The 22,525-nt window shown below is 36.3% G+C and overlaps 1 protein-coding gene and 1 pseudogene across 4 annotated transcripts; both read right to left on the reverse strand.

Moving 5' to 3' along the window:
* Positions 1-1,018: 1,018 nt before the first annotated feature.
* LOC102135094 (olfactory receptor 52H1-like) lies at positions 1,019-21,527 on the reverse strand. Of its 4 annotated transcripts, none has more exons than XM_074014526.1 (3): positions 20,975-21,527; positions 3,366-3,407; positions 1,019-1,613 (listed from the first exon to the last, which is right to left on the reverse strand). In XM_074014526.1, the coding sequence occupies exons 1-3, from the start codon at positions 21,407-21,409 to the stop codon at positions 1,581-1,583; spliced, it is 510 nt and encodes a 169-aa protein (XP_073870627.1). In that variant the 5' UTR covers positions 21,410-21,527; the 3' UTR covers positions 1,019-1,580. The 4 variants fall into 4 exon arrangements, 3 of the variants coding, with proteins under 3 accessions (XP_073870627.1, XP_073870626.1, XP_073870625.1); XM_074014525.1 differs by having other exon boundaries at positions 1,019-1,695; XR_012423458.1 differs by lacking the exons at positions 1,019-1,613; positions 3,366-3,407 and adding an exon at positions 10,974-12,210 and having other exon boundaries at positions 20,975-21,109.
* Positions 1,970-4,488, reverse strand: LOC141408483 (olfactory receptor 52H1-like; annotated as a pseudogene).
* Positions 21,528-22,525: the final 998 nt, after the last annotated feature.

Below are 22,525 nucleotides of genomic sequence, written 5' to 3' on the forward strand. Positions count from 1 at the left end.
ACTAAACGCTAACATTAGAGGTCAAATGATTAAGAAGAACAAGTTAAGGACACAAATAAGTAGCACTTTTAGGGTAGAAGAAAAACCACTGTATGCTAGTGAATAAAGTAATTTTTTAAAGAGATATATATATAATATTTTAAAGGTATATGAAATACTGCAGATATGTCAAGGAATAAGGACTGAGACCGCTGCTTTTAGAAATTGTAGCTATGATAGATTTTGACAAGAAGAGAATTATGCAATATTAATATGAAATTTGGGTAGGACTGAGTTAAAGAGAAAATGGGAGAGAAGAACTAGAAACAGTAAATATAGACAACTGTTTCAAGGAGTTATACTGCAAAATAAAGTAGAGAATTGGGAGTAATAGCTGGAAGGGAACTGGAGTCAAGAAACAATTTTAAGATGAGATAAATATTATCAAGTGCTTGTAATAATAGAGAAAGATGCAAAAGAGAGTGAAAATTGATAATTCAAGATGAGAGAAAAAAATTGCTGAGCCAATGGCTGCAGGTACAAATTGGTGGAGAGTTACATTTAGGTAGAGTTACTGTGTGGCTGAACAAGCACAACAAAGTGTATGTGTGTGTTAGGGAGGAAAGGAAAGAGAAAAGAGGGAAAGAGAGAGAATATTTGTATTAAAAAAGTAATTAAAGGAATGGACCATAAAATTAATAATGGGAAGGGGGAAATTAAGAAATAAAGAAAATGATGAAATGTGAAAAAATATAAAGATTAATTTGTTATCAAAGTCCTTAAGTTGAAAGATTGTTGAATCGGGATTCAAGAGAAAATGAGCTGAAAAATAGCAGGTGATTGGTGAGGAGCAAATTGCCTGAGTTTTAGATTATTAATAATTTCCATATATTTTTTTAAATACAAATTCAAAAGTATTTCCAAGGAATTAAGTAGATGAAGTAGGGTAGTCAAGATCTCTGGAAGAAAGATCAGAGTACCTAAGACTCTAATTATTCCAGTTAACTATTGCTGCATAACAAACCACTCCCAAACAATAGCTTTAAAACAATTTATTATTATCTCTTACAATGCTATAGGTTTACTGAGATCATTTGGGCATTTCTCACTTGGGATATCTCTCTCATGTGGCTATAATCAGACATTTTATGCATGTGTAGTCATCACTCGGCTTGACTAGTATTGATGCTGTTAACCAGGAGCTCAGCCAAAGCTGTCAACCACATGACCTCTCCATATGGCTTTAGATTATCACAGCATGATGTCTGTTTTCTAGAGTACCCAAAAAGTACATATTCAAAGACACCAATGACAAAGCTGTAAGATTTCTTATAACCTTGCCTCAAATATCCCCAAATGTCACATCTATTTTTCAAAAACATTGCTAAGGACAGACCAGAAAAATAGGGAAAGAAAATTGATTTTACTTATTAGAAGAATGGTGAGGTAATATTGCAGAAAAGTGTATGTGATGCAAGATGTTGTCTTGCCATCTTTGAAAAATAAAACCTACAACATTCTGTCCTCTGGCCATAATACACATAGCCTCATACATAAAAATGCATTCACCTCTTCTTGAAGACCCCAAAGTCTCATTCTCATTATGGGATTAGTTCGAAGCCCAGAATCTCAGCCTGAAAATCAGGACAAAGTATGAATAAGACCCCTTGGGTTCAGTTCCTTTTGTACAGCTCCATGAGTGCAGCTTCTCTCAATCTGAAGATTTGTGAAGTAAATCAAATGAGTTATCTGTCTCCTATACAGCCAACATACAATTGTGATACAGAGATAGAATAACTGCAATAGATACTCACACGTGAAATAGTGGCAAAGGCATATAATAGCCACTTGTCTATTTTAATTCTAAAGTACAGCCAGAAAAACACCACCACTTTCCTAATAAGGACCCAATCCCGCTCCTGCTCCCTGGGAGTAATTCTCCATGGCTTGACTACAACCATGGGAAATTAACTCTATATTCTATGTCATCTTTTTTTTTTTTTTTTTTTGTAAAAAATGACTTGTATATATATGTGAGTAGCTTTCTCAGCCTGCTTCCTGCTTAATAAAGTTAAAAATCTAAGGACTTCTTTTTATTTTGCAATGACTATGTCATTTTCCACCAAAGCTCATGGTACTTATAACTGCACATTTTTCTTAAAATCTGAGTTCTCTATAAAAATTTGAGTTTACTCTATTAGACAAAAGTCATATCCACATATACCTTTTAGATTTTTACCTTTCTGATTTTGTCTGAGAGTTACAGTACTCTGAAAAAAAATCCTAAAGATTCTTAGAAGCTTCTTTAATTGAAAACCTCTATAAGATGCAAACTTAAATATTTCTCTATTGTTAGCAAAGGATCTTACAGCCTTTTTCTGGAGATGATACTACACCCTGGGACCATTTTTCACTGTGAGAATTTTTTGTCATTTGGAGAAGCCAGGGGTGGAGAGAGTTAATTTTTTATTTGAACCTAGCCAGATATGTCACCTTTGTATTTACTCTAAATGTTGTTTGAACCTTAAACAATTTCATTTATTACTTCATATTTCTTTATACGTTCATTACCATATGTAGCATAAAAATAGTGTTGGTACTTCCAGTACTTTGCTTTAAAATCTCCTTAGCCAAACACATATGTTTATTAAGTATACTGTACAGTTTTTCATATTATTGCTACAGATGTCTGAAGTCTCAATTGGACTGAATATCCAAGATGGCTTACTGACATAGCTAGCTGTTGTTAGCTGTTGGCTGGGATCTCCACTGGGGCTACCCACTAGAATATTTAAATATGATTTCCAAATTGTTTATGAACGTTTAAGAATTCCAACACTTAGAAGATAGTATGTTGATCATATATAACTAGACAGATTAGTCTTATAAAAAGGTTAAAAGACATAAGTAAAATCCTCACAATTTGAGATACCTTTGTAGGACACTTTCCAGATGAGATTCAGTAAAGATAGAGCAAATAATTACCCTCTTTTAAGAATCCTTCAGGAAAATAAATCTTCTAAGAGATAGTGGTTCTCAAACTTTAGTGGTCATCACAGTCCCCTGGGGAATTTGGTAAAAATGCAAATGCAAAAATGCAAGTAAGCTCTATCCTACTTTAATGGGCTTGCTATACATTCTTCAACAGTTCTGGTGATTCTGGTAGCTAAGAAATCTTATCTGAAAATGAGATATAAATTTCCCTCTGATCCTTTTATATATGAAATTTTTCTTCAACTTTTATTTGGCTTCTCTACCTATTCATCTTGTCTCACTGTTTCCTATAACACATAGTGGATTTACAGGATTTCATATACATTTAAGTCAATGTTGTAAGGATTCCAGCTTTTAAAAAATAAGAAATACTAGAAAATCAATATAATTACCTGATTTATTTCCCAAGCTGTCAGCTTCATGTCACTGGTTCCCTTTAGAGAAAAAGAGGAGGATGATTTTGTCTCAAATCTGCTTGGTCTTCACTCCATAGATGATTGGATTGAGTGCAGGGGGGATAGCTACGTAGAGGTTGGCAAATAGTATTTGGAAGGAATGAGGAATATTGTGACCAAAACGGTGGGCAAGGACGGAGAATATGGCTGGTATGTAGAATGTAAGAATAACACAAATGTGGGAATTAGATGTGCTGAGGGCTTTCTGGCGGGTATCTAAGGATAGCAGGTTAAAGATAGCATGAAGAATAAGAGTGTAGGAGATGCCAGTGAGAATCAGGTCTGATATGACAGTCATTATAGGCACAGCAAAGCCATACCAGATGTTGATGGAGATGTCCGCGCAGGCAAGCTGGGCAAAGCCTATGTGCTCACAGTATGTGTTGGGAATGATGAGTGTTTTACAGAAAGGTAGTCGCTTTAACAGGAACACACATGGGAAGAAAAAGCTCCTGCTGATAATACCCACCACAATCTTAGTAATAATTTCATGAATGACAATAGTGGTGTATCTTAGAGGGAAGCAAGTAGCAACATAATGATCAAATGCCATGGCCAGAAGGATGGCAGAATCCATGGCAAAGCTGTAGTGGAGAAAAAACATCTAAGTAAGACATCCAGGAAAGGTGATTTCCTGAGGACCCAGCCAGAAAATGCTGAATGTTTTTGGTAAACATGTATTAGACAGCATGAGATCTGTAGCAGCCAGCATGGAAAGGAAAAAGAACATGGGTTCATGGAGGCTCTGCTCCATAGAAATGAGGTAGAGAAGGACGCTATTGACTGCAAGTGCCACAAGGTAGGTAATAAAGAAGGGAATCCCTATCCAGATGTGAAACTGCTCCAGCCCTGGAATCCCCAGTAGGATGAATGGGCCTGGATTGAAGCTGCTCAAGTTGAATGTTGTCATTATGGTCATCAATTAGATGTGTCTCGTGAACTGAAAATAAAAGTTGTATGGCTGATTGTTACTGTGATCTACAAAAATCTGCCTCTGATCGGAAAGACCCTTCTCCAATATTATCCCCTCACTTTCAGTTCTAGGAAATGACAACTTATCCCTCTTCTCTTCTCTTTACAATAAAGATCTGTCAAATTTTCAGTTATAATTTTAAGCCATAATAAAAATGTTATTGCAATATTTCACAGAAATATGTCATATAATTTAAACCAGTCTTGCCTACCTCTCAGCAACCCAGCAAGTTTTCTAAGAAAACATATGCATAAAATAACATTAGGCAGAGAAACATTGTTACTAGTCAGAGATTTGAAGCAAAATTCATTGTGAAATCTCCTGTTCCTGGGAAACTGAAATAACAACTCTAGAGGATCACAAGGGGTTTAACAAAAGCAGGTTCAGTTTCTAAAACCTAAGTAGACAACGCTGTCCCTTACTTCCTTGCTTCTCCCCCAACCACTAAAACATCTGCCTGGGTTGCCATTACTCTTACAGAAAAGCTCACCAACATGAAGAGGAAATGGAGAACATTCCTCCATAAAAAGGTTTAGGTGGTTTAATCTGCCCCTTCAGACATCCCTAGGTTGGAGAAATTTTCAAGAAAAGACAGACCCCAATAATTTACTATGTCAGATTTGTCTCATGAAAAGAAGGTAGAAACCTCCTCTTATCCAACAAAGAAGGCATATATCAGCAGGGGAAGCCCACTCCCCTGGCAGTATTGTGCAATAGCATTCTTATCCCTGCTTAATCCGTTTAATGATTCATTTTTTGAGACTTCATAGAAACAGTTGAATCTTTCTTCCAAAACTCTTCTATTTCATGACATGATAGATGACTCTTTTCCTCCAACCTCAGTATTCACTCTTTTTTTTTTCTATCTGTCCTTCGAGGGTTGGAATTCCACAGTGCTCTATCCACGCATCCATGCCTGCTGCTTTCTTGGCGGAAAAACTGTATCTGGAAGATTTCCACAAATGTCATGGTTTGAACTGTGGCCCCTATGTTGAAGATTATGAAGTGTATAATTTTTAAAAAATTCCTCTTGGCCGGGCGCGGTGGCTCACGCCTGTAATCCCAGCACTTTGGGAGGCCGAGGCGGGCGGATCACGAGGTCAGGAGATCCAGACCATCCTGGCGAACACGGTGAAACCCCGTCTCTACTAAAAATACAAAAAATTAGCCGGGCATGGTGGCAGGCGCCTGTAGTCCCAGCTACTCGGAAGGCCGAGGCAAGAGAATGGCGTGAACCCCGGAGATGGAGCTTGCAGTGAGCCGAGGTCGCGCCACTGCACTCCAGTCTGGGTGACAGAGCGAGACTCCATCTCAAAACAAACAAACAAAAAATTCCTCTCTTCTCAGTTTAAAAATTAGTTATCTTATGCTTGTAATCTTTACTTAGAAATGCTACAGGTGCATCCAAGTCAGTATGTTCCAAACTATCCCATTTGTCTTTCTATTGCCCCAGACCGTTTCTCCTACAATGGTTTTCAACTCAACAAATGGCAGTACAACACAATCAATTTCTCAATCTAGAAACCTTGAAGCTACCTAAATTAAATCTTTCTCACACATAATCATCATCCTCATCTTCTAAATAATTATTGTATTATAAGTAAGTATTCAATTAGTAAATATTCATGTTACATCCACTTATTGCTACTCCTACAATGACTGCTCTATCCTACATGCCACCAATTCTCATCAAGACCTCTGCATATTTTTTCTAACTTAAATGCATTCATTTTGCTTGAGCAATTAAAAGTTGATAAAGGAAACAAAATTATATACATATAATGAAAAGAATATTTTTTAAATATTTTCTGATGTACTTTTTGTGATTTTCCTGCTATTAAAGCTGACCTCAGAAGTACAAGATTATTTCTCCTGGAGAAGGAAAGATGTGATATAGGGTGTATCCCAAATTAAGAGAAACAGAAAGTGGAAAGCCTGTCAGTTCCAGATAGAACAAAATGGCAAAGCTGGTAGTCAGCAGCAGTGGATTTTGTCTGTGCTAAAGCCTAGATAAGGTTCATTTCATTACCAATGGATTCAATTACAGAAGAGGTCAATGCATAGAGAAGCCTCAATTAAGGTTTAGCATAGCAGATCTAAGATATTCTATTCAGTATCACAAAATTGTACATAAGCTATCCCACATCCCATGTCCCCTATCACATATACATATAGACATATCTGGGGAAAAAAAAAAAGTCAAAATGGAAATTGGAAGGATAACTGTTACACAGAGATAATAATTAAATAGGAGACAATAAATCCCATTTTTAAAGTATCATAATTAAAAACTAATTCAAATAAAAAATGTATGATTCCATTAATATTTAAAGTATTCTTACAAATCACTTAGGTGAAGCCCTTGAGTCAAGTAGAAAAATTGGCAATGAATACAAACAACCATATAAAAATTTATATAAAATAAATTTATATAAAAATAAATTTTGCAATTTATATAAAAATAAATTCTAATATTTAGTACATATATAGAATATTCTAAATATCTTAAATAAATTCTATATAAAACATGAATAAAGGATATTATTTACCAGATTAGCAAATATTTTTAAAGATCAATGATCTCATTGATGATATCCAATTCTATCCTACGTACTATCAACTCTCTAATTCTGTGAAAGGTCTGAGGAATTAAGAACTGTTATAGCTATTTTAGAAGGGTTTACTATAAAATATTCTTAGAGTTTAATTTGACAATATATATCAAAATATAAAATGAATATATCCATTGTCACAGAAGTTCCAAACATAGAAATGCTTCCAAAGATAGTTATGCAAATAGAAAGGTATGTAAATAGCCATTGCTGCAATCTTTGAAATAGAAAATTTGAGTAAAATTATAATGTGGATAATAAAAATTGAAAAGTTGGCATCCATTTAAATTTTAATAGGGGAATGATTTTAAAACTTACAGTATAATTCTATAATAAAATACTTACCCTTTTAAAAGAATGAGGTAAACCTATGTGTATAGAAATCAAAAGATGCCAAAATATATTTGTTAAATAAAAAGAGACAAATTAGCACAGTGCTAGTATTTGTTATTAGTGTTGATTTGTTGTTTATGTTTTTATTTGCATTTAAAGGCCTAGAACAATATGCATCAACTATTCTAAGGATGTTTATAGAGAGAGTTTAAATTTTTTGTAACTTTAATATATACAGTATATAATTTAACATTTAACTTCATATATAGGTAATTTATTTGTTTAAAAAATAAGCTTTTGTTTAAAAAACTTTGAGATTCTTCACAGATTTACATTGACATTCTTCACAGAATTAGAAAAACATTACTTTAAAATTTACAGAAAACCAAAAAAGAGCCCATATAGTTAAGACAATCCTAAGCAAAAAGAACAAAGCTAGAGGCACCAGGCTATCCAACTTCAAACTATACTACAAGACTACAGTAATAAAAACAGCATGATACTTGTACAAAAACAGACACATAGACCAATGGAAGAGAACAGAGATCTCAGAAATATGACCACACATCTACAACCATCTGATCTTCAAGAAACCTGACAAGAACAAGCAATGGGGAAAGAATTCTGTATTTAATAACAGTGCTGGAAAAGCTGGCTGGCCATATGCAGAAAATTGAAACTGGACCACTTCCTTACACCTAATACAGAAATTAACCCAAGATGGATTAAAGCTTTAAACGTAAAACCCAAAACTATAAAAACCCTAGAAGAAAATATAGCCAATACCATGCAGGACATAGGCACAGGCAAAAATTTCATGACAAAAACATCAAAAGCAATTGTAACAAAAGCAAAAATTGATAAATGAGATCTAATTAAACCAAAGAGCTTCTGCACAACAAAAGAAGCTATCATCAGAGTGAACAGATAACCTACAGAATGGGAGAAAAATTTTGCAATTGGACAAAGGTCTAATAGTCAGAATCTACAAGGAACTTAAACAAATTTCCACAAATAAATAAAACAACTCCATTAAAAAGTGTACAAAGGACATGAACAGACACTTCTCAAAAGAAGACATTTATACAACCAACAAACAAATGAAAAAAAGTTCAACATCACTGATCACTGGAGAAATGCGAATCAAAACCTCAATGAGATACCATCTCACGCCAGTCAGAATAGTGATTATTAAAACATCAAGGAGCAACAGATGCTGGCAAGGCTGTGGAGAAATAGGAATGCTTTTACATTGTTGTTGGGAATGTAAATTAGTTCAACCATTGTGGGAGACTGTGAGGAATTCCTCAAAGACCTAGAACCAGAAATATCATTTGACCCAGCAATCCTGTTACTGGGATTAATCCTTCTATTATAAAGATATACGCACTCATATGTTCATTGCGGCACTATTCACAATAGCAAAGACAAGGAATTAGCCCAAATGCCCATTGATGATAGACTGCATAAAGAAAATGTGGTACATATACACCATGGAATGTTATGTAGCCATAAAAAGGAGTGAGATCATGTCCTTTGCAGGGACATGGATGGAGTTGGAAACCATTATCCTCAACAAACTAACACAGGAACAGAAAAGTAAACACCCCATGTTCTCATTTATAAGTGGAAGCTGAACAATGAGAACATATGGACACAGGGAGAGGAACAACACACACTGGGGCCTGTTGGGGAGTTGGGTAAGAGGAGTGGTAGCATTAGGAAAATAGCTAAGCCATGTGGTACTTAACACTTATGTGATAGGTTGATAAGTGCAGCAAACCACCATGGTACACATTTACATATGTAACAAACCTGCACATTCTCCACATGTATCTCGGAATTTGAAATTAAATTAAATTTAATTTAATTTAAAAAAAAAGCAAAACAAAAAAGTTGAAAGGGAAAAATTAAATTAGTAAAAACATTACAAATTCCAAGAAATAAAAAATGAGCATTTGTTAAAATATTAATAATTACTGATATGTCATTTTATTACATTATATATGTAATGCAACATTAATCATAATCCACCTAGAATTTAAATTTAACTGGTAACACAATTTTAGAATATATTTTCATATACATATATATTTAAATAAAAGTTAAAATATGTAAGAAAGTATTTTTAATGATATTGAAGAAGATCATCCCTTTTATGTGTTGAAGATAAATGGCATAATTAATTTAAATATATTTATTAAATGCATAAATACATAAAATTAATTAAAAATATATATAACATAGCTTATTGCTGACTCAAGAATAAATACGTATCAAGATGGCTGACTATGCCCAGCACTGGCTCCATCCACAAAGAAAGACGAAAAAATAGAAAATAGATAACCACACATTGAAGAGAGCATCAAAGGGAAAATCTGTACCATAATCAGCAAGAAAGGGACAAAGACCCCTGAGACACAGAACTCAAGATGGCACCTTAAAAGGGAAAGCAAAGCAGCCAACCAGGATAGGCTTGGAGACAAGAGGGACTAACCATTGCAGGGAAAAGGTAAGTGAAAGATTCCCAGCAGATCACAATACAGATGTCTGCAATCCTAGCTACAGGAGAGCCTAGAATAGACGGCTGTCTAGACTCCATGTGACTGCATCGTCCCAGAGAGGGAAGTTACACTGGATCTCCCCAGATGTGACTGGGTGAATGAACAATAACAACAACAAAAAGACTCAACTCTGTGCTGCCTACAAGAATCTTACCTCACATGTAAAGACACACATAAACTGAACAAAACAGAAAACTCAGAGGTAAATGCATATTTATAGCCAACTGACTTGTGACAAAGGTACCAAGAACATACACTGGAGAAAGAACACCTCTTCAATAAATGATACTGGGAAAACTGGATATCCACATGCAGAAGAATAAAACTTGACCCCTATTTTTCACCATGTATATAAATCTACTCAAAATGGATTAAAGACTTAAATGTATTAAGACCCAAAGCTATAAAACTACTAGGTGAAAATATAAGGGAAGTGCTCTGGGATACTGGTTTAGGCAAAGAATTTAAGGGTAAAACTACAAAGGCACAGGTATCAGAAAGAAACATAGACAGCTGGGACTTGATTAAACTAAAAAGCTTCTGCACAGCAAAAATAGAGGGAAGAAACAACCTGTAAAACGGGAAAATTTATTTGCAAATTATTCATCTGACAAGGGACAATATACACAAACAACTTAATGGTAAAATAATAAAACAACTTAATGGTAAAATAATAAACAACTTAATGGTAAAATAATAAAACTGCTTAATGGTAACAACTTAATGGTAAAATAATAGCTTAATGGTAAAATAATAAATAACATGTATAAATGGGCAAAAGATCTGAATAAACATTTCTCAAAAGAAGATATACAAATAATCAACAAGTCCCCAGTAAGTGATTTTCTAAACAGGTGGGGGAACAATCTCTCTTCAAACAAAAGAGGGCAAGACCCCTCCCCAAACAAATGCCAAATAAAACATAACTTAAACCAAATTTGGAAGTTCTGTCCAAGACTCTCTGTGGGTAGAACAGGCAGACTGTGGAGCCCAACATGTGTATCTCATGCCACAGTTGCAGGGACTGGTGTTTCTCCTGAAGTTGAATTAGCTTTGAATTTCCACTTTTTTGTTTTTTGTTTTTGTTTTTGTTTTGAGACAGGGTCTCACTCTGTAATTTAGGCTAGAGTACAGTGGAACACTCATCGCTCATTGTACCCTCAAACTCCTAGCCTCAAGTGATCCTTCCACCTCAGTGAGTAGCTAAAACAGCAAGTGTGTCCCATTACACCCAGCTAACTTTTTAAAAAAATTTACAGAGAAAGTGTCTCTCTATGTTGCCCAGGTTAGTCTTGAACTCCCATCCTCAAGCAATCCTTCCTCCTCAGCCTCCTAAATGGCTGGGATTACGGGTGTGAGCCACCACACCCAGCTGCATCCTACTTCTGACACCACATACACCAAAGTCAAAATTGAAATGTAGAAATGAATCTCTAAATGTAACATTTTATTTGAGAAGAAAGAATTGCAATCTGAGGCATACACACAAACTGCATGGTCTTTATTACGTCTGAAGAACAAAGAACAGGTTAAGATTTTTTTTTTTTAAACCCACCTCTAATAATATAAAGGCCTAGAATGCAATTCATTTTTTCCCCTAGGAATGCCAAGTTACCAAAGTCAAAGAAGGGAGTCTCAGGGATGATATCCGGTTTTCTAACACTAGCCAGGTTATAGCACCCTAACACTATCAGAGAAAGAAACGAAAGCCACAAGTTCATGTTGGAATTTTCAGTGTTCAAGTTGACACTTTTGTTGAGGTTATTCTTAAGTATTTTGCTTTTGATGCTGTTGTAACTAGAATTTTTAAGGCTATTTTTATTATTTATTTTTTGTGTTCAGCAATACAATTGATTTTTACATTGACTTTGTATCCTGTTACTGTACGGAACGTATTTATTATTCCTAATAACTTTTAGTAAATTTCTTATAATCTTCTGAACCTAAGATCATATCAAGTGCAAATAAAATAATTGTACTTTTTTTCTTTTAAAAAAAACAATATGGCCTGATACGGTGGCTCATGCCTGTAATGCCAGCACTTTGAGAGGCCAAGGTGGGCAGATCACTTGAGGTCAAGACAAGTGAACTTGAGAGTTTGAGACAAGCCTGGCCAACATGTAGAAACCTGTCTCTACTAAATATGCAAAAAAATTAGCTGAGTGTGGTGGCAGTCACCTGTAGTTCCAGCTACTCTGGAGACTGAAGCAGAAGAATCACTTGAACCCAGGAGGTGGCAGTTGCAGTGAACCAAGAACGCCTCATTGCACTCCAGCCTGAGTGACAAAGTGAGACTCCATCTAAAGAAAAAAAAAGATTAAAAAGAAAAAAAAGTCAACAAGTATATGAAAAAAATCCTCAACATGATTAATCATAAGGGACATGCAAATCAAAACTACAATGAGGTATAATCTTACCCTAGTTCGAATGGCTATTATCAAAAAATCAAAAATAACAAATGCTAGTGAAGATGTTGGTAAGACTGTAAATTAATATAGCCATTATAGAAAACTGTGGAGGGTCCTCAAAAAACTAAAAATAGAACTATCATATAATTGAGTAATCTCACTACTGGGTATTTATCCAAAGGAAAGGAAATCAGTATATCGAAGACACATTTGCACCCTCATGTTTATTGCAGCACTGTTCATAATAGCCAAGATAGGTAATCAACCTAAGTGCCTAACAACAAAGATTTTTAAAATTGTGTATGTATGTACAATGAAATACTATTCAATCATAAAAAAATGAAATCTTGTCATTTATGGCAACATGGGTGAACCTGAACATTACTATGTTAAGTAAAATAAGTCAGGCATAAAAAGGTAAATCCTGCATGTTCTCATCCACATGTGGCAGCTAAGCACAAAGAGCTCACAGAAGCAGAGAGTAGAATTATGGTTATCAGAAACTGGGAAGGGTAGATAAAGGAAGGGGAAGATAAGGAGAGACTGGTTAACAGTTACAAAATTACAGCTAGATAAAAGGAATAAATTCTAGAATCCTACATCACTGTAGGGTGAATATATTAACAATAATTTATTGTACAGTTCAAAAAGCTAGAAGAGAGGATTTTGAATGTTTCCTACACAAGTGAATTTTAAATATTTAAGGTTCTAGATACTCTAATCACCCGGATTACATCATTATACATTGTATCAGAATATTATTAGTCTGTACTCATAAATAGTATTATACAATTATTGTGCCAACTAAAAATATGAGAAAACAATATGTTGTACATCTTAAATATATAATAAAAGTGTCATTACTCTAAAAATGTGAATAAGAAGCATTAGATTATAATAGCAGATTCAATATAGAGAATCAAAAAAAAATGAGTCCATGTAAACATTTAGTAAGAAATGCTGGAAGATGATTAAAGGTTATAGCACCCTAACACTATCAGAGAAAGAAATGAAAGCCACAAGTTCATTAAAGAAGGTGAAGTGTGAAAAAAAGAATAAATATACTCAAAGAGCAAAATATATAGCTCCAAAATTGGCTGTAATTTTTATCATATTGTAGTAATTGAAAGAATCAAAATTAAATTGTAAAAATTTAAAAGTACTGGATTATTCTACAAATAGCATAGAAATAATTCAGTATTGTTTATAGAAAAAATGTAGCTAGGTCCATAGTTTATGCTAAATACCATAAAATTCCTCATGAATCAAAAAAACATGTAAATCAAATCACAAGAAAACTTTCACATTGTATTAAAAAAGAGTATCTATCTGAGAGCTATATGAGGATAAGGTTTTTAAGAAATATGTTGAGGTAAATAAATAAGTAACAAATGCTAAGTTAGGTAGAAAGGCAGAACTGTAAATATAGACTGAAAAAAAGCCCGAATTATCACACTAAATGGCATTACTTCAAAAATTAATAGAAGCTGCATAAGATGCAAAATTGTAATCTTAATCACATTACTGATTTAATAATAAATAATATAAATATACTAAATATCCAAAAATGGAAATCAATTGTTTTAAAAAGAAAAAAGTGTCAATTGTAATTAGTGGAATTGAATCTCTAATGTCACAAGTAAATTACATAAATACAATGATTAAAATTCAGATAAAAAGACAAAAATATAAGTTCTAATAATGAAAAATATATTTTCTAACAATGATGGTATTTTACAAAGCAATTTTAATGTTTTAACAATTGAATTAAAATTAGTGATATTAAGGAAACTTAAAAATAACAAATATAATTTATGAATAATAAGAAAACCTAAATAGACCTATATATGAAACAAAAAGAAAAACTTGTCAGAGACTACCTCCCTCTAAATGGTGCTTATATGGGACAATTATATCTATTATTAAACAATTATAGCTTTTTTGTTTTGTTTTTGTTTTTGTTTTTTTTTGAGACGGAGTTTCACTCTGTCGCCCAGGCTAGAGTGCAGTGGCGTGATCTTGGCTCACTGCAATGTCTGCCTCCTGGGTTCAAGTAATTCTCTGCCTCAGCCTCCCGAGTAGCTGGGATTACAGGTGCCCGCCACCATGCCTAGCTAATTTTTTTGTATTTTTAGTAGAGACGGGGGTTTCACCATCTTAGCCAGGCTAGTCTTGAACTCCTGACCTCATGATCCGCCCACCTCAGCCTTCCAAAGTGCTGGGATTATAGGCGTGAGCAACCTCACCCTGCCAACTTGAAAACATTTTGAAGAGAGCAGAGGGGGAGGCTCAGAAGGAAGCTCCAAGTAGATACTTCTCTTTTTCTGTAGTCTCTTACAATAACTGTTGGATCTAAAAACTACATTCAAAGTTTTAATCTTGGCCTTTCCTTTTTTTGGAGCCCACCCTTTTCCCAACTCCTTCTGTCCTCTTCACCAGATCTATTTCTCATCTGCTCTACTCCCCACCAGCTTCACTACCAAATAGTTCCTCACTATTCTCCACCAACTGATACCTTGGAGGCCTTGGTGCTGGAACTGTATTTTGCAAAAAGCAGGATAAAAAGTAGGGTGTGTGGAAGCACAGCTGGCAATATACAGACCAAAGGACAGGAGAAGTAGTCCTAGGCTCAGGAAGGACAGACACAGAACAAAAGGGATAGACATAGGATCATGCTTGTAGTAGGGAAGAACTAACACAGAGCCTACAGGAGTGACATACAAAAGTACACCCCTCGTGTTCTCCAGGGATTAGAGACAGGTTAGGTCAGAGGGCCTCTGAGCCAGGGGATCTATAGGTCCCAAGGCCCCAAGTTAGTCTAGGATATGAGCAAGGATTCAACCAAATTAACACTTTCTCATCTTAAAAATCTATACTTCTGCTCTTATTAGTGGTGAGTTGGGAATTTTTGAATCTAAGAAAGTAGTGTAAGGGTAAAAAGTTGTTATACCCTTTCCTCGTCTATTCAATGTCCATGGCCAACACCCCTATGACAAAAGACTGATTAACAAAAGTATAATAAATTTATTTAATCAAAGTTTTACATGACACAGGAGACATCAAATATAAAAACTCCAAAACCCAGGGTTTTTTTTAATGCTCAGGTTCAAAGAAAGATGGAGGGCTGTGTAGAAATGTGATTGGACTAAAAGGGTATGATCTAATGGTAACAAACTAAGGAGAACTTAGCAAGATCTATTTGTTCAGATTCTTCTTGGCTTCTCTGTGTAGAGAAGCCCTTTCCCTCCTTCACTCCAGTTACGGGGCAAGACCCTCTGGAATATGGGTCTATAGACTACTTTCAGTGGAGGTAGATCAGAGAGTGACTTCTCTAGGTTTTATGGCTTGCTTTGAGGGAGATGAGTTCTAGTTTCTATGACATGCCTTGGGGAATAAGTAAGTAAGTCTAGTTTCCATGACCTGCTTTGAGGGAGAAAGAGAGAAGGAGAAAAGAGGGTGGAAGAAAGTGAGACAAGATGTCTTGCTTGGGAGGCCCTTCCAATCTCGATCTCCTTCAGTTCAAAGCACTCAGGGTGCCAAGATACCATACTTTGGGTTATCATGTTCTGAGCCACAACAGTAGCATACTGAATCTCAGCAAGGTTTTTATCTAGCTCAATCAGCAACTTGATAAAGAAACTTTGCAAGAATTGGGTTTGTCATGTCCCTGGACTTAGGCTAACGCTCCTAAAACTTCTTGTGCAGGGAATGTTTTATTTTCTCAATCCTTGGAAGAGATTACTTCATAGTGGGTAATGAACAAATGCCTGTTGAATTAAAAGGAATCCCCCTTTAACCGTAGACGACAAAATCCTGAAAATATTTCTCATTGAGGCTGCCATCCCCCCAGGTATTCAGAGGCCTCCCTTTTCTGATACTTTCCTCAATGGCCAGACTTGCTTGGTAATTCTCTTTCTTCAGTGCTGAATCAACATCAACTTTGTTTTTAATCCATTATTTAGAGTACAGATTAGTAGTCTATTGGTGTGGGGTAAATTACATACAGGACTAAAAATTATAGATCCAACATGAGTACTTAGGAAAACTCTAAACACAGCCTCCCATAAGTCCAACGAGGAATCTAATTTCCAAGTCAAGTGGCAAAAAATCTAGAATTTTTTCCTTGTTTTCCTTATCCCTTCACTTGTGCTATAGCAAAATACTTAACTGTTTTGAAAACTAGTTTCCACAACTGTGAAAAAGAAAATTACTTGGAAATGATTATAGACAAGGATCAAGGAATAAGTGAAATAACAATCATCAACTTTCTATGAAGAAAATAAACCTTTCTCGTTGACTCTTCAGAATTATCTTTCTGATTAGGCTGAGTTACAAATTCAGGCAGATTCTTACCATGGAAAATAGAGATTTCATGAATTAATTAAAACTCATTTGTTTCAACCCATCTATTCAGCAAGTACTTATTGAGCACTTATATGTGCTAAAAACTTTACAGGTGATGAGAAAACAGTGATAAACAAGGTGGACACTAAACAGGTCTTCAATGACCTAATGAAAGGGATAAACACTAAAAACTAAGAATATAAGTTATCACCTTATTCAAGTTGTGAATAGTCCTAAAATAAAAACTACATTGTGTCATGAAAACATATGCAAGTGATACTAATCTAGTGTGCAGGATTAAAGAAGGAATATCTGAGGAAGGAATTTTAACTGAAGCCTAAACATGAGTTGTCAAGCAAAGAATAGTAAAGAGAATAAGCAAGGAAACATTTGGTTTATTTGAGAAGCTGAAACCAGGCAAGTATGACAGCTGTACTATTGTAATTCACTTGCAGTAGTAACAGTTTGTGGTCACTTTTGCCATCTTCTCCAAAACACAGAACTAACTTTATCAAGATTCTAGGAATACTTTTTCAACTGAGTGTATAGAAGAGACAGGGAAGTTTAGGACATAAGACAATGACTCAATGCATTCTGGAATCTAAGCTGGCTAGAAAAGGAAGAAAGAAAAAGTTAGGATGACAGCTTGAAGGAATACATTTCTGATGTAGTTTGAATATGTATGAAACATACTGAAATCACATGGTTTGGCAGGTATTTTCATTGGACAGGGTGTAAGAAGGTGCCTAAGACTAAGTTTCTGCCTTCGAGGAGCTCATAATGATGGCAGCAGGAGGCAGACAAATCCTAGACAGACAGGGGCAGGTCCCTGGTGAAACCCTACCTTCAAACCAAAGACAGCTTAAAGCCTGAAAGCCAAGCTAAAAATCCTGGGTAAGTCCACAACTGGATTGAGAACCTCTCTTTCCATATGGCACACTTTCCTCTGATTGATCCTCACCCTTCACCTATTTTACATATACCTTCCCTTCCCTAATTAGTTTTTTACACTGTTGTGCCCACCTTTGAGTGGTGCTTTTGTTTTAGCCTTTTCTGCATACTCACAAACCAATCAGCATGCACTGCCCATTCTGATCCCATAAAAGCCTCAGATCCAGCCACACAGAGAGAGAAACCATGTGACTTCTGGTGGGAGACCACCCTTATGTCCCTGCTCTGCTGAGAGCTATTTTGTTGCTCAGTAAAATTCTTCCCTGACCTCTTCACCCATTTATTGTCAGTGTGATCTCATTCTTCTTGGACATGGTACAAAAACTTGGGACACACTGAATGTAGGTATATTGGAGGCTGTAAGAACTGTGGCCCTCTGCCCTCTGCTGGCAGAGGGCAGCCACCCCATGCAACAGGAAGCAGTAGCAGGGCCAAATTAGACCCAGAGTCGTGGGCTGGAGCAAGGTAAGGGGCTGACAGAGCTGTTAAAGTGCTGCCATTCATCAGGCTGCAGATAACAGTACTAAAAGAGCTAATTAGCACACTATAACATCCCCTCTGAGGCTTCAGGGTCATGGACACCCTTGCCTAGTTGCCACCACATTCCCTTTGTCTGGATGCTAAAGTCCACCGCAAGAGTGGCTTGTGACACTCCTGGTCCCTGGTCTGGCTACAAGCCCTGCACAGACCCTGCTACTGTGCTGGCACTCAGAACAGCTGGCCAGACCCCACACTTTCTCGCTCACCCACCCTCTCCTGCCAGGGACTGAGTGCACAGTCACAACCACTGTGGGATTTGCACCAGAGTGTAGGCCAGGAATGGCCCAGCAGACTGAATATATGGGGCATCTTCTGCGGCAAACCTTGGCCTGAGCAAGGCCTGGGCAGGGGCATCACCATCCAGAGGTCTCCAGCTGGCAAAAGTGGCTGAGAAAAATTCTGCATCAATAACATAGCTGTGGGCAGATAAAGATATAAGCAAATAAATATGCCAATTTTTAATAGTGGCATAAATGAAGCAGCCTCTACATGTGTCTTTTCTGGCTACAGGGCATTACAGAAGCAAAGAAAATATCAACATATACCACACACACACACACACACCATACACTCACATACACACAGGATCTTATCTCAGAATGCCCATTTTACTCTTTACTTCTTCCTCTCAAGTAATTTAATATGTTCATCTTGATTCAATGTATGTCTTCTTTTGCAGTGGAGATCTTAAGAAATAGGTGTTGTTATCTTGGGATAGTTTCCTAACAGGAGCTTGAATAAATCCTACCCAACTCCACCCAACACATTCTCCACCCACACCAAGTTTTATTTTATGTAAAACAAAACAAAAACAAAAACAGGACACTGAATATGATAACATAAAAGAAAAATATCACTTCTGGAATTATTCTCTCTAAGAGTCAGGGGAGTGCAAATAAAGTGTAAATAAACATAAATAAAATATAAACAAATGTAAATAAAGTGCAAAGCTGTTAGTTTTACAGAAGGTCGCTCTTTTCATTCAAGTCTTGCATTCCCTACAATGACCCTAAGGAAGGACAGTACTTATGCATGGCCCTGAGGACAATGGAACCATTGAAGAGTTTCAAGGTACAAAGTGTCATAATCATATGTGAATTGTAAAATGATCACTCTGGCTTTTATAGAGAAAGTGGATTGGATGGAGCAAGAGTGGAACCCCTTCAAAAAGATTTTGGAATACTTTCGGAGAGACAGATAATAGATTAGAGCCCAGTCAAGCTCAACAGCCATAATAAAGGTAAGAATGTTATGAACGTATCCACTGGAATAACTTATAACCACCTCAGACTCAAATAATAAACCTAACGTTGACTTAATTTTCTTTGAGAGTAATTTAGGAGAAATAAAGAATAAATGATAGATTTCTTGCTTGGAAATTTCTGTTTTTGATAGTGTCATTTAGGAAGACAGAAAAGAAAGAGTTTTTTTATTTTTATTTTTATTTTTTTTTAGAGAGAGGAAGATAGTACGTTTCTATGCAAATTTTGGAGAAATTAAGTTTAAGAAGCTTGAAAACCATTTTTGTGAGTAGATACCCAGGAAGTTATTGGCTAAGGAGTTGAGTCTGGAATCATTCAGACCTGGATTTAGATCCTGTAGATCTATTAATTACCTTTCTGCAATCTTTATGTTTTGGCTTCCTCATCTGTAAACCAAATTAACTAATATTACCCTCTCATAATTATTTTCTTAATTAAAAATATAAATACTTATAAAATACAGGTCTAGGGTTATGAAAAACCAAGGTTGGAATTTTCTTGGAACATACAATTAAATACACAAAATATAAGCAACTCTACGTAATAAGAGATGGATAAGGGGAGAAAGTAAAGGGCACAGAAGGAAGCATTAATAATGTATAGAATCTGGACTAAAGAAGTGTGAAGCCATATGTTTGAGAATTATAGTAGAGAGGATTGATAACTACTTAACAAGGGAAGGCAAGAGGCTTTACCTTTAATTCATAAGCTGAGAAACACGGGGGTGCATTTCCATGTTAGAAAATATGCATCCTTCAAATATACTAAGATTAGCATTAGGAAAGATATAAGCTTTAGTTTTAGTGCTCTACTGTATTCGTCGTCAGCTTCTTCACACAAGTGGTGAAAAAAACTAAACCAAAGAAGTCCTTTATTTTCTAGAAGTTTATAAGATTTTTCTCTCTCCCCTCTCCCTCTTGCCTATACTTTGCACATAGGTAGAATGTTGAAATTTCAAATTAATAAGAGTTACAGCTTTATCTTTATGCTGCCCTATGTTACACAAAATTTCACCAAATCAATTTCACATACATTTCTCCTTCAGTGTCCACTCATTGTGACTTCTTCAAAGAGAAGAGGAGAATAAATTTGTCCTGTGTCTGCTTTGTCTTCACTCCATAAACAATAGGATTTAGAGCAGGAGGGATGGCCACATAGAGGTTGGCAAACAGGATAAGCACATTTTGAGGAACACTGTGCCCAAAGCGATGAGCAAGGATGGAGAAGAAGGCGGGGGTGTAAAACATGAGGATGACACAGACATGGGAACCACAGGTGCTGAGGGCTTTTTGGCGGGCACCCTGGGATGAGAGTTGGAATACAGCACAAAGGATGAAGGCATAGGAAACAGCAATGAAGATCACATCTGAGATGACAGTCATGAGAGGTACAGCAAACCCATACCAGATGTTGATGGAGATGTCTGCAGATGAAAGCTGAGCAACACCTATGTGCTCACAGTAGGTGTGAGGGATGATATGTGTCCTGCAAAAGGGTAACCGTTTTAGCAGAAAAACATCTGGTAGGATGATGGAGAAGCTTCTCACAACAATGCTCACCATAAGCTTGATAATCACTTGCGGAGTGAGGATGGTGGTATATCTCAAGGGGAAGCAGATGGCCACATAGCGATCAAATGCCATGGCCAGCAGGATGGCTGAGTCCACCACAAAGCTGAAGTGGAGGAAGAACATCTGAGTTAGACAACCAGAAAAGGTTATTTCTTGGGAGCCAATCCAGAAGTTACTGAGCAGTTTGGGCACTGTGGCAGTGGACAAGATGAGGTCTGTGGTGGCCAGCATAGAGAGGAAGAAAAACATGGGCTCATGAAGGCTGTGTTCAACTGCAATGAGGTAGAGAAGGATGCAATTGCCCACAACAGCCACAACATAGATGACACAAAAGGGAATCCCAATCCATATGTGGAACTTCTCCAGGCCAGGTATTCCAACAAAGATAAAGGAACTGGGGTTATAACAACTCAAGTTATACATGGTCTCTTCAGTCTGGGATCCACTGGTTCTTGAGCCCTGAGGACAAACCAACTGTCAGAATGGGCTGCGAAACCTACAGTTCCCCGCCAGTGTGGAACATTGTTGGGGGCTGCAACTGTCACATCCAGTGTAACCACACTGAAGCACCTCCTGTCCCAGGAAGAGCTGGCACCTCTAAAACTAACCCTTCTCTTGGCCTCAGACCCTTCATTTGCCCTTCTCTTTGGCATATGACCCACCTCATTTCTTTAGATATTTACTAATAAATCTATGAAATAGTTTTATTTTTGTAGGTCAGCAATTTCATATGATTAAACATGATTAACCGGTTTTCTTTTTCAATGCAGATTATTAAGGATAGATTCAGGTTTTAAAGACAGGAAAAAAACAAGTATAAGGAAAAGGAGTAGGGAGACACGGAAGGGAGAGAGAGAATAATAAAAATATTTAAAATATCAAGCTGGATGACGATGAGCTATGAGAAAAGGGGAGCAATTGACTTTTACAGAGCAAATATGTTTCAGACAATGGGTCTGATAAACTGAAGAATGTGCATAAAACAAAAGAAAAATCAATAAAAAGGGAAGAAAAAAGAAAAGGCAGATTCCAATGCTGTGTGTTTTGGTAGAGTTTCATTTCAGAGGGATTGAAATATGGTTCAGAGCGCATGTTTACTGGAACGTTAATATGAGAAAATGTATGTATCAGAAAACACAAGGGACAAGTGAACAACATTACTCTGACTCAAGCAGAGAGCAGTGAGTTCAAAGCATAATTTATGACTTCAAAGTCAATGTCCTAAACTCTGGAGGATCTCTGATGTTAGTAAAGGAGACCACTTTACCTCTCCATGAGTCTGACAATGCCTTCATAACAGAAAACAGCAAGGGAATTAGTCCTAGGCAAAGTCTAGCAGAGCAGATTCATACCTTCTAAAGATGAAATAAAGAATAATAAAAGAAGTTTTACCCCAGTGTTTTCAGTTCTGGCTTGCCGGTGCTTGGACCTCATCTGTGAGAATCTCCAGCTTTGTACTAAACAGAGCCCACTCTTGAAGGCAGCTTTTGCATTGAAAACACCCTTTGAGTTTTAACTTTGCTAGTGTGACCTATTTTA

Source organism: Macaca fascicularis, chromosome 14 (genome assembly GCF_037993035.2).
Source record: "Macaca fascicularis isolate 582-1 chromosome 14, T2T-MFA8v1.1".
Taxonomy (NCBI): domain Eukaryota; kingdom Metazoa; phylum Chordata; class Mammalia; order Primates; family Cercopithecidae; genus Macaca; species Macaca fascicularis.

Bases quoted from the DNA above. Each gene is read 5' to 3' on its own strand.
- LOC102135094 (XM_074014524.1), bottom strand. From the start codon at position 21,409: ATGTATAACTTGAGTTGTTATAACCCCAGTTCCTTTATCTTTGTTGGA.